The following is a 12,458-nucleotide window of genomic DNA, read 5'->3' as shown; positions in this document are numbered from 1 at the left end:
TACAGAGCTGTAGTTATGAGCTCTTCATTGAGGCATCTTATAAAACAGCAGGGTGCTCTTGTGTTGTGGTCAGACTGCTTAGCCAAGGAAGAATGCTGCTCATTGGTGCAGGCTGCCGTGTTCATAGATACCTCTCGGAGACACATGTGCACGATAATGTATGCTGGTATTACTAGCCCAGAGAACAGGTGCTGAACTGTTTGCAAAGGAGGTGCACCATGGTCTTTATATCAGCATATTCCACGATGAGAATACTCCCACTGCTGCATATGAACACAAGGACGAAATGGTACAGGGTCTATGATCTTTCAAATTTTATCTTAACATCGCTGAATCATCAGAACTACGCTTTTTATTTTGGCGAACCCCGAAGATCAAGAGGGATTCAAACATCTCTCTGTCTCACACTTTCCAGTTTTATTATGTCTTGAAACTCTCCCAGAGCCACGGAGAGGTGACGGTTCAGTTTCTGGGCTCGAACTCACATCCAGCCTTGAATGGCCTTCAGGCAATTCATGAACGCCAATGATCTACAAGTATTTCCTTCTCTGATCCATTCTTTGGGATGAAGAAGGATGAGCATGAAAGCCGTTTATCCAAGAACGACTGATCCTAATGCTTCACAGCTGTACAATTCACCACAGCGGGACAGGATTTCATAAATACTCTGTGGGTTTATGAATGTAGCAGTAAATGACAAAAATCTGTAAAGAGGAGGAATGCACAATAAACCTGTGACTTTCTATTTTAATACTTTCAAGTCGCCACTGCTGGTTTGGAAACAGTCCTTTTCAATCCAAAATGTAAATGCCTTTCCATGCCGTCTTGCGTAGGCATGTGACGCAAACTAACGGAATAAACAGCATTTTGTTCATCTGTTTTTTTGTGTGGGAATAATCATCCCGTTAATGTTTTCTCAAACCCGTTGCCTCTCTTCTCCAGCTTCATCCCTGGTCCCTGGCAGGCCTGCAGCAGGACGTGCGGCGCCGGGACCCAGCGACGGCGGGTCAAGTGCCAGGTCTTGCTCTCCTTCTCACAAACGGTTGCTGACCTGCCGGATGACGAGTGTGAGAGGGTGAAGCATGCCACGAGTCAGCCATGCTACCGCACTCCCTGCTCTGGTGTTTTGGGCCAAGGAAAAGAAAGCGCAAAGGAGGAGGAGGAGGAGGAGGAGGAGGGGGGGAAGGGGGAGACACCCGAAAGAGAGGAACTGCACGACTGGGAGTATGAGGGGTTGACGGAGTGCTCAGAGAGTTGTGGTGGAGGTATGGATCATAATTGCCCTTTGTAATATGAGAGAGTAAATATGTAGTATAAGAAATGACGGGAATGCAAACGAGATTAACAGTCTATAACATACGAGCAGCTCTGTGAGTCTGTACTAAGGCACAGTGGTGCCTTGAGCTAAACGCTAACAATGATATTTAATGTATAAATACAGAAAATAAATGATATCGCTTACAGTTAGTGTAGATCCTGAAGGCAAACCACACTCCGTCAGTGTCACTGAGTTTGTCCCAGTCGCTGCATTAAACAGAAATGTCTCGGCAGTGGTGACCTTATGTCAGTGGATGACAGAAGCCATGCCAGTATGTGCTTTGAAGTGGAAGTAAGTTCTATAGTATTTTATGATAATGGGCGGTTTTAACTCTAAAGGTCATACGTCACCGACTCTCAGTGTGTACCGTGCCAGACAGAGATATCTTTCCCAAACATCCAGCCAACATTCGTTGATCCCCACTTTAATCTCCCCACCTCCACATCTAAGCCTGCGTGTTAACGTCTAAAGTGTGCAAGTGTAACTTCATTTCTGCACATGGGCGTAGGCTTTTGTGAAAGTCTGTGTGTGTGTGTGTGTGTACGCTCACCCAAACCCAAACAAACTCCCATTCGGCGATGATTACAGAGTGGGATCAGATGTCACATACACACCCTGAGGGCTGCGCTCCTGTGGACCATCACACCGCTGTGGCATTTGCAGTGCCTGCTTCACTGTTATTGTCCCCAATGTTCGGAGCAGACTCAGTGATTTATGTTACGTTGCTTTCAACGTGACCTGACATCACACCCTGAATTAAAAGTTAAGCAGCCAGCTGTTCTGTTTTGATGCTCGTTTTGCTTGCTTTCAGCATCAATATGTAAGCGATGCCGAACAAGAACATGATGTGTTCGCGAACCCTTTTTGGGCATTCTTTTTAAGAAGATATGGTACAGCGATTATATTAAAATATAAAAGCACTTCTGATCGAACCCTGCACATCAGGTGGTTCTTTCATTGTTCTTTCAACATCCCTTGTGATTGCTTGTTGCCGCCTAATCCCAGGTGTGCAGGAGGCTGTGGTCATCTGCCTGAACAAGCAGACCAGGGAGGCAGCGGACCAGAGCCTGTGTGTGAGCTCCAGCCGGCCCCCGCAACTCCTGCAGGACTGCAAAACTCAGCCCTGCCCACCCAGGTATGGTAAAACACAGACTTACTGTCCATCATTATCGTTCAGACATTGTTTTCAAATAGTTAGTGCATGGACATTCAAATACGCTTGATTGATGGATGCTGTGAAAATGAGGAGGAATTGTGTTTTGGGAAAAAATAGGTTTGGCTGCAGTCAAGAAGAAAATATGAATTAAAAACAGGACTGAAATCTGGCTCTGCTGTTGATTCGTCTGCCAAGACTGTAACCCAGCAAAATATGCAATAAAGGGAGTTGGGACATTAATGTGTCATTTTCCAGCGCTGTGATGCACCCCTGGCTTCTACACCTGGAACTGCTTAACTTTCAGACGATCAAAAAAACACACATCGCACTTGTTGAAGCAATTCATCTCTATTAATCACCGGTTGTGTTTTAAAACGATTCAAATCCTTCTAATCCACGACATTATCCGTCTCAGTTTAAATCACTTGGGCCAATTAAATCCAAATTTAGGCCACTTGGGTTTAAGCGATACTGAAGCAGAGCGACGGAGATGGATGGGTTGTATAATCGAAAGCAGGAAATGAAGCCAGAGGGACAGCTGGTGGAACCCGGTCACAATCAGGCACAAAATATGGCTGACATGTGAAATTGTCCTCGGAGAGGTTTTTTTTTTTTTTCACTGGTTGTTTTAGCTCAGAAATGTAGGATGCCTCTGCTGCTGTGGTTAGCATACTATTTTGAGAAGCTATCCTAACAAAAAGCTTCTACTTTTGTTTTGTCACAGCATGAGGTTTTAAGAATGAATAGATGTAGAGTACACTTTTCAAGTTTTAGTCCCAAGTGTTACAGTTTCTTCTCGTTTTATCCAGCTATCATCCAGTGGGCATCAATTTAGAATAGAGTGGATAAACAATGAGCACACAAAATTCACCAAAATGAAACGCCTGAAAGGTCAAACAGCATAACGGCGTGATGTTTGATGTTACTAAACCGTGGCTAAACGGTGAGTGGGTTTTGTGGTAGGCCACACGTTTAAAGTTAACACCGTGCGCAGTGTCGGTGTTCCACCACTCACACTCTTGTCAGAAAACCCAGAGGCTTGCAGCCTGCCCTTGTCTGTTTTTCCAGGCCTTGAGTCTTGTTTTCAGGCACAACAAACGCTGTATTGGACTTGTTTCCTTTGGCCCTTTACTCCCTCCCTGAGGCCTCCTCACCCTCCCATATTAAGCTACGCTCTTTGGATACTGTTCCCTCGGAAGGGAAACGGCCAGCGGATCTGGCTTTGAGTACAGTACCGGTCCAGGAACCAGCTTCATTTCCAATTCGCCCTCAGTCCCTTGACCCTTGAGTAAATATGAATAGCTTTTAAAATATCACATAATTTGTCAAGCAAGAAGTAAAATCGCTGCCATCTTGGTCAAAAGCCAAAGCTTTAAGATGCTTTTAAAGGTATAGCGATGAGTTGGACACATGACACAGCAGTTTCAAGATTGGAATAAAAGTGCTTTGAAAAAGTTGGATTTATTGCCCTGTGTGAAATTGTGTTGGTCAACTAAATGAATATTGGTACACGTGATGCATGTGAAGAAGTAACGCCATCGGGATATCTCCAATATCAATCAATTCAGTGGGAGATTTAATGTTCCTTTGCCAGGATCTTACCCCGTGAATCACCCTTTTCGTTTCCACTCGTATTCACTTTCATGAATTTTACTTTGATGAATTTACACATTCATAAGTCTGCACGAGTGTCCTCTCATGGGCTCAAGTACAAACATCAAGCACTCTGACTGAACTCCTTCTGACTGCACTCAGGTTAGGAGTTGGGGGGGGGGGGGGGGCGGGAAGCTAAGTTATGATCCTTTCCTTTTAATATTCAAAACTTACATGTGTGTAGTTAACGAGCAAATAGAGGTGAAAATCACAATAAAGAAAGTAACCTGATAGCCAGCTGGTTCAAGTCAATGTTGCAGATTGTTGGCCATGACTTACAGTAATTTGATGATGAACATTTTATTTACAGGTGGGAAACAGGGGAGTGGAGTTCATGCTCTGCTACCTGTGGGGTTGGTCTGATGACCCGCACCGTGGCATGCACTCACCGGCCTTCTCGGGACAGCAACCGTACTGAGGTTTTGAGGGATGAAGACTGTCAGAGCCCCAAGCCCCGCCCTGTCCAAGCGTGCAACCGCTTTGACTGCCCTCCTATGTGGGACACACGTGACTGGGGACAGGTAAAGGATCCCATTCAGGAAGTTCACCAGCATAAACGCTTGGCCCCGCACATATTGCTGATGTAAACCCTGGCGCCTCTGTATTTTTGTAGTGCTCCCGGAGCTGTGGTGGTGGATTTCAAAGGAGGCAGGTCCTGTGCAAACAGCGGTTGGCAGATGGCAGCATCCTGGAGCTGCCGGACACCTTTTGCCCTTCCAAGAGCCCTGCAAACCAGCAGCCCTGTGCCAAGCGAGAGTGCCCTCCTCAATGGGTGACAACTGACTGGTCCCAGGTCGGCACCAAACTACCTTTTTAAAGTTTTGAAAATCAAAATGTAATGCCATATGCACATTATAAAGGGTCTGTTCATCTTCATATCTTATAATATCATTCATTTGCCCAGTGTTCAGTGACTTGTGGAAATGGAATACAGAGACTACAGGTAGTCTGCAGAAAACAAGGGGAGGACAGGGGACATTGGACCGTAGACCCGGAGAATTGTTCCCCGATGGCCCGGCCCACCAGAATCCGGCCATGCTCCCTCAGGCTCTGTGACAGTAAGAGACCCTCTGTTTGGCTTTATTTGATCCATTTGTACTGATTTATTGTTTGGAGCTAAGTTGTATCAATGGAAATTACTTGAAAATGACAAATGCACAGAAGTATGGACAACACCGACTAATTATCTCATTCACTTGTTCATTTGATCACAGACTCTGTCAAGCCCAATCCCAGCATACTGGCCCAGAGAAAAGTGTATATCCAGTGGAGGAAGGGCAAAAAGTTACAGTTGGTAGTGGGAGGCTATGCCTACCTGCTCCCCTGGACAACTGTGGTCCTTCGCTGCCCAACCCGCTTCTTCCGTAAGGGCCACATCCGATGGCTGAAGGAAGGAAGGCCTTTGGTCGGCCTCCCACACCTCTCCGTAACATCACCAGGATACATAAAGATCCAGCAGCTTCGTGCGTCTGATGCCGGTATATACACATGTGTCGCAGGTCAGGCACAAGAACATTTTGTCCTCCAGATCATTGGCAGCAAGCAGAAGCTCTCTGTTCCAGAGTCATGGCGCCTTGCAGGTGGCCAACAAACGGTTGGGCAGTCAGACGCGGCCTCAACCGAGGTGAGGTTTCAGGAGCTCGCCATCTCGCTCAACCAATATGACAACATTGTTGAGCATTTGCTCGAACTCAAAGGCTCTCTCCAAAGTAAAAAACACACTGCTGATAAAATACACTCCAGTGAAAAGAACAGGTCGACCCTGGAGGATGACAGAGCAAGCTCAGAACTTTCAAGCCTGCTCGTACTTATCGCCGATACCCACAGGCTAGATGAGATCATGCCAAGCCTCTCGGAAGGCCTCGGAGGGCCATTGGGGGAACAGCTCATCGTGCAGTTGCTCAGTGACCTCACTATGACACGAGGCGAAACCAACGAGTCCACGCTTTATCCCCCGGAAAGTGCGGAATCCTCCACGCAAGGGCCCCTCCTTTATAATCCAAACATCAAAGCCCACACGTCCAGGCCAAGAAGCCTGGTGATAATCCAACGCCCCAGAAAGGCTGGAGTGGTCCCGTCATCTGAAATGATAGTTCATGTGGGAGTGCCAGTTTTGCTGCAGAAAGCCGTTGCTAGTTTGGAGCTGAGGTGCGAGGCACTGGGGAACCCTGAACCATCCCTGACATGGACAAGGAATAGAAAAGAGTTGCATTACAACAGCAGGTAAGAACGACCCTTTAATGTGATCTTCTGTGCAAAAGGCTTGAACAAAACTGCAGGTTTTGTTGTGTCAACGTAGCTGACTCAGTGGTTGCGTTGTCTTTGTGTTGGCAGAGTAAGCCTGTTGTCCACCGGCTCACTGAGGATCCAGTATCCAAGCAAGGTGGATGAGGGTCTGTATACATGCACCGCCAGGAACCGTCTCGGATCTACATCTCTTTCATCTTGGCTGCAGAGTACAGGTAAGATCCAAAAAGGCAGCATCTTGTTGAATGTTTGGATAAATGTTCAGTTGTGTGAATGAGATTTGTCCAAACACTCACAACTTTATTTTTAAGTTATGGTCCCAAGGTTTTGAAAATATCATACATGAAAATAAAACGAAGCACAAGACATCTAGAACTTTCCTTCAGGGTTAAGAAGTAGAGAAATAGCAGCTTTGATCTAAATATTGTTCTCAATTTAACTTCAACATTTTGGGAAATACGTTAATTTGCTTTCTTGTTGAGAGTTAAATGAGAAAATCGATTGCACTCTCATCTGTACAGTATGACGATACAAAGATTAGAGTCTGTGTTCACCTCATGTCAAATTGAGTTTGTCCTAATATGCTCTCACGTAGTCCAGTTCACCATAGACACAGATGTATAGTAAGCCTTTACATACCCTGGTGGCTCATTTGGCTGAGTCATTGATGGGGAATATCCGGAGCGTGCCACAACTCGGGTCGTCTCCGAGCGCCGCTGTCGTTCTTCTCCTCTGAGCGTGATCAGTCGTGACCTCGCTGCATTCTCATCAAAGCACCGCCACTCCCGGGTTTCCTGACACTCCGGCGCTTTTCCTCCCCATACGACAACAATTAGAGGTTCCAGGCAACGTTTCAAGGAAGATTAAGTGGCTGCACCCCATTCGCCTAATCTAGACGGGGGATAAAGGGGCTTAAAGGTGCTGAAAAATGTCCAAACTGCATTTTGTCATATTTTTAATTCACACTCAGTTTAAGTTCGTGTCTAATAGATGCACTAGAGAAATCTTAATGCAACCGCAAATACTGTGAATGCCTTTACAGGGAAATTGAACTTGAAAATATAATTCTTGGAAAGTAGAGTATTATTTCCGAACTAGGAGAGTCCCCGAACTAGAGTACAGGGATTTATGCATCTCGTATCATGCATAACTTTTGTGGATCGTAACATAACAGGTAGGAAATGAATCTGCAGATGCTCAAGTCAGCATTTCCCACAGGAGTTTGCTGACTGACCCTTTGAAGGCTCTAGTGGCGTAGAGTCGCCGTGTACAGCTCTGGTAGCAGCAGCGACCTGTCAATCACAGTAAGCCCGCCCTAAAGCATACTCTGCTTTAAGGTTCTTTTTTACTCGAAATGGGACCATAATTTACTCAATGAACATCATGCTGTTTTGACTTGAAACTGGCGATTGAGACCAAAAACTCATGTTTACGATGTAAACAAGTTATAAATCAAGTGAGAAGTAGGCTCATTTTCTCATAGACTTCCGTACAATTAAGCTCTTTTTGCAATCAGAGGAGTTGCCGCCTGCTGGTCAGCAGAGAGAATGCAAGTTTTAAGACACTTCCGCATTGCTTTACTCATCAGAACCGGAGGTTGCCGCCTGTTCAAGTCATACATGATCCCAAAGAACATCAGGCTCATGGTTCCAGTAGTATGCAAGATTAGCCGTGGACAGACTGGCTGAGAAAACAGGCGCACGCAACATCATCAACTTCACGCCTGAGAATAATGACCCTCATGATAATGGGATCTGTGGGATGTTTCTTACCTCATGCACCTTTTAACTCTGTATTTTAATCTCTTTTTATCTGAAGTGTGAAAACCTCACACATTAACAGAGAGGACACTGTTACTATTATCAGGAATATACAGTACAGATTCTGCTCTCTGCAATATCCAAGACCACAATAATATTGGTTTGTTTTGTTTTTCAGGTGGCAAAGGGAGAAACTGTCTCCAAGGTAATGGTATGGGAGCAAATGGCCCTATTTGTTCCGAGAGGAATAACAGCAGTCAGTCGGTCGAGGTGTGCCATGGACAAGCCTGCCCCCTCAGGTATCTTGCTCCTACTACATGCTTGTCATGTTAAATAAGATCAGTTGCCACAAATTCTACATGGGATTCACTCAAATGTTCCATTATCCTAAAGTGCTGTGTCATGTCTGCATCCAGGACTCAACACGGAGAAACTTTAGTGCCGAGTACTTCTGGGCCCAGAATGATTAATACTTTAGAAATGATTGTCCCCTTTTCCTCTGTGGTTTTTGGATTAGGTGGCGAATGGATCCTTGGTCTCCATGCTCAGCCAATTGCGGAGGTGGGTCCCAGACCAGGAGGGTCCGCTGCATGAAGGGTGCTGAGGGCCGGTCAAGAGAGGCGGAGGGCAAGCACTGCCTTGGCACAGGGAGAAGACCCTCTGACACCAGGCTATGCAACCTACTGCCCTGTGCCAGATGGGCCACTACCCACTGGGGAGCAGTGAGTCTTCTTACATTGACCACACAAACACATCTCGACACGTCTACATGGACCGTGTCCAGGCTGTTTATTTGGGCAAAACAAAATCGACCTCACAAGCTTTTGTGTCGGTTAAGTATAAGGTAGTTAAACAGTTGAAGACTGCAGAATAACTGGCACTTTTTAGTGTTTGTTTTCCAAACTATTGAAGGGGAAAGCACCCTGATAATCCTTCCTTATCTGTTAGAAACCACATATTTGTTGTAGTTTGGGAATTCCCCTTTTTCTGTGTATTATGAGAATTTCCCAGTCTTGCATAATATTTTTGAAAATGAGTTCCCATTTTAAAAAGAGATTAAATATTTTTATTATGGGACATGGTTTCACTCTCAGTGAGCTTGAATATGCCAAAACCACAGGAGTGTTCAGTTGGTACTAGCAGGGAAGTATTTTCTAACTAAAAGCTGAACTTGCTTTGTAATTCCTCTTTTAGTGTCACGGTCAATGCGTTGGTCCCAGTTTGGCCACACAGCAACGGCATGTTTACTGTCAACACACAAATGCCACCAAAGTCCCCTACAGGATGTGCAGTGGACTCCACAGGTAAATATGGATGTCATCAAATGAATGTACTGCATATCAACAGTTGATACATGATGTCGATGTACACCGATGCCTCATGTGTCAGTGAAAAAGACACTCGCGTGGAGAAAAAGGGTCAAAACGTTGTCAGAAATACTCTGGTGTTTGTATTTCGTAGGCCCAGTTCCCTGAGGAATTGCTCCACAGAGGCCTGTGCCCTTCACTGGCGTGTCGGGCCGTGGACGCAGTGCACTGCCACCTGCGGACGCCACGGGTTCCAGTCACGCCAGGTGACCTGCGCGCACCATCAAACTGGAAAGGCCACACGTGAACATCACTGCACGTGGAGGCCTCGCCCTGCCAGCTGGCAACGATGCAATATTTTGTCCTGTGGCAAAGGTGAGAAAAAAAAGAAGCGCTGATGGCAAAATGGAGACAAGTGGTTTCTTAATTGGGATCGAATCTACATGATAAATGATCCTGGATTTTGTTTATGTACCTATGGCATATTCAATATGGTATCACTGCAAATTTTGATGGTTCAATTTCCTCTGATCAATTTTAGAGGTACAGTACTAGCTGCTTACTGTCAGTCCCAGCCTATGTAATGAGCACATTGATGGCATGATTCTGAGGTCTGCTCCTAAACGAACTAATGGACGAATAACTTCAATTGGAACTAAAATTTGCTAACACGATGATAAACGTTATTGTCAGGATAATTTGTGCAAAAGCTCCATCGTGGCACATTCCAGTCCATTCATGGGTCCGGCCCATCGTGCACAGCGTTTCGGTTTCATGTGCTGAGGTTTGGAAGCACCGGTTTCTAAACTTTTAGCTGGCACCTTAATACAAAACCAGTGAAAGGAATTTGGCGTATTGGTACACACACTGACATTCCCTATAAAAGAAGTTTACATTCGAGATATTATCTATGTGAGGACTTTCTGACGTTATTTGAAATTTCACGAGTGCTTTGAAAAGCACTTGTGAAATTCCACTAACCTCCGCTGTATTTGAACGATGGAAGATTCAGAAGTTGGTATCTTGAATCTGCATTGCTAGATACTTAATTTATTTTCTATCTTGTAGAGATGCTTAAAGTGAGTATGTGTAGTAAACTGTGACGTCCGTGTACTCCAGCAGGAGAGTGTCGAGACAGCACGAGGTACTGCGAGAAGGTTCGACAGCTGGAGCTTTGTCCGCTGCCCCAGTTTAAGAGCCGCTGCTGTCATTCCTGTCGAAACACCTGAGGCGGGCACATAAGACGAGGGCCGTGGACGACCTGGACAGGTTGGGGAAGATGCTCAGACAGCCAACCAGAGACTTGAAACCTCTACGCCCCCATACGTTAACCCCATAACTGTCGTCAATGATCAGTCTTGGATGGGGATTCCTGAGTGTGGAGGAATGCTTGGATGGTCATACCTAGAATGGTTGTGATCTACTTTCCTCACAGAAATCATGTGTGCGTTTAAATTAGAAAGTTTTGAGTGGAGTCACAGGTCTGTTAATGAAAGCTTCACTTCTTTGGGGGGAAAAAACGTCATGAAGCTTTCCTAAATTATGCAAACGTAACGTCAGATATATTTTCAATATGAGTGATAGAAACTTGTGGTGACTGTGTGGTTCCATAAAGGGGAACTCATAAAGGACAACCTGGCCACATTTTACATATCTGGTGTATGTTTATTTTTTAAACGGTGCTGCACCACCACGTTCAATTGTAGCACCATCACTTCATCTCCAAAATAGGATGCATATTGTCGTGCAATTTAGCTTACAATACTCAAATATGCAATTAAAAAACTTTTCTTTTCAATGATTGACTTCGTACCCAGGGATTCTGGGTAGACCCCTGAGCTCGTTATAACCACTGGATAGTTGTGTGGTCAAGTCCTTTGAAGAGGAAAGGAATTAGGATTGCAGGCGCTGTCACTGCATTTTTTTATTGGAGGAATAAAAAGTCGGACATGATAAAGATGTATCTTGCATGGGTTGCACTATGGAGGTGTATGACAGTAGCAAGTACATTTTTGGAAAAAAGACAAAAAGATTTTGCACTCAACTCATCCAAGTCTTTGTTAAGAACATGGCTTGTAGAGTTTTTTTTTTTGAATTTGTAAAGTTACATTTGTTTATATATATTTTGTTTTGTGATTTTGTTGTTTCTTGGAAAAAGATATTTGTTCAAATGTCCCTTTAACCACTTTGTGACATTTAAACATGAGAGTACCTGCTCATCCTTTCCACCAAATTAAATTTCAGTGTGACATTTTATGAAAGCAGTCCTTGTGTAACTCCTCGTCAGTGTCAGTGGAACTTAAATAATATGAACTCTGTGTTACATTTGGATCAAACAGGAAACCTTTTTTAAAGATCATCATTAATGCACCATACTCGTTCTAGATATGCAGGGTTTGCACACGTTATGTTCAATAGGAGTTCCACGATGCTTCATCATCAAGTGCAACAGACCTTCGCAGGTAACGTGGCCTTTCTAGGTGTGATTGCTTGACTTCGTCAAAGGAAAACATAATTAACATATTACTTCTGCTCTTAAGTTCTGTAGATATTTGTTTTGTCCTTTCAACTATTTATTTCATGTGTGTTCTTGTGCATAGTTTTGTAAATAATTACAGGGGTAGGTTTTAAGTATTCATTTCCCTACAGGTTCTTTTTGGTATTTGATGTGCATGCAATGGGGGACCTCTGCTGGTAAATTGATGTTGCTTTCTGCTCGTGCCTGGTGTATTATTAAATAAAACCGAATACATTCCTTTTATAATCTGTTGTGGTTCTGACTGCAGTATCTTGTCAAAGTGTATTAGGCAAGGGAAGGCAAGTTTATTTGTACAGCACATTTCAACAACAAGGTAATTCAAAGTGCTTCACATAAAACCATAAAAAGCATCAAAACATAAGGCAAAAGAAAAGGAGATTTAAAAACAATTAAACAAACAGTGTAAGACATTAAAGGAGATTTAAAACATACATTGAAACAATCATTGATGTCTCCCTGAGACATTGCGCTGCACGCA

At 44.3% G+C, this 12,458-nt stretch overlaps 1 protein-coding gene across 2 annotated transcripts in view; it reads left to right on the top strand.

The window, feature by feature from the left end:
* The window catches only part of adamtsl3 (ADAMTS-like 3), a 28,141-nt gene extending 15,942 nt beyond the window's left edge, over positions 1–12,199 (top strand). The window contains exons 14-25 of one of the 2 annotated variants that reach the window (XM_079295304.1): positions 943–1,265; positions 2,324–2,453; positions 4,438–4,648; positions 4,741–4,920; positions 5,032–5,185; positions 5,342–6,350; positions 6,462–6,589; positions 8,313–8,433; positions 8,652–8,856; positions 9,329–9,438; positions 9,596–9,816; positions 10,564–12,199. In XM_079295304.1, coding sequence (XP_079151430.1) covers positions 943–1,265; positions 2,324–2,453; positions 4,438–4,648; positions 4,741–4,920; positions 5,032–5,185; positions 5,342–6,350; positions 6,462–6,589; positions 8,313–8,433; positions 8,652–8,856; positions 9,329–9,438; positions 9,596–9,816; positions 10,564–10,670 — 2,899 coding nt within the window. In that variant the 3' untranslated portion in view covers positions 10,671–12,199. Of the gene's footprint in view, positions 1–942; positions 1,266–2,323; positions 2,454–4,437; positions 4,649–4,740; positions 4,921–5,031; positions 5,186–5,341; positions 6,351–6,461; positions 6,590–8,312; positions 8,434–8,651; positions 8,857–9,328; positions 9,439–9,595; positions 9,817–10,560 lie in introns of both variants that reach the window. The other variant, XM_079295303.1, reaches the window with a different exon arrangement.
* Positions 12,200–12,458: the final 259 nt, after the last annotated feature.

This window comes from Melanostigma gelatinosum (assembly GCF_949748355.1).
Source record: "Melanostigma gelatinosum genome assembly, chromosome: 23".
NCBI lineage: Eukaryota > Metazoa > Chordata > Actinopteri > Perciformes > Zoarcidae > Melanostigma > Melanostigma gelatinosum.
This window is presented reverse-complemented; position numbering and strand designations above follow the sequence as displayed.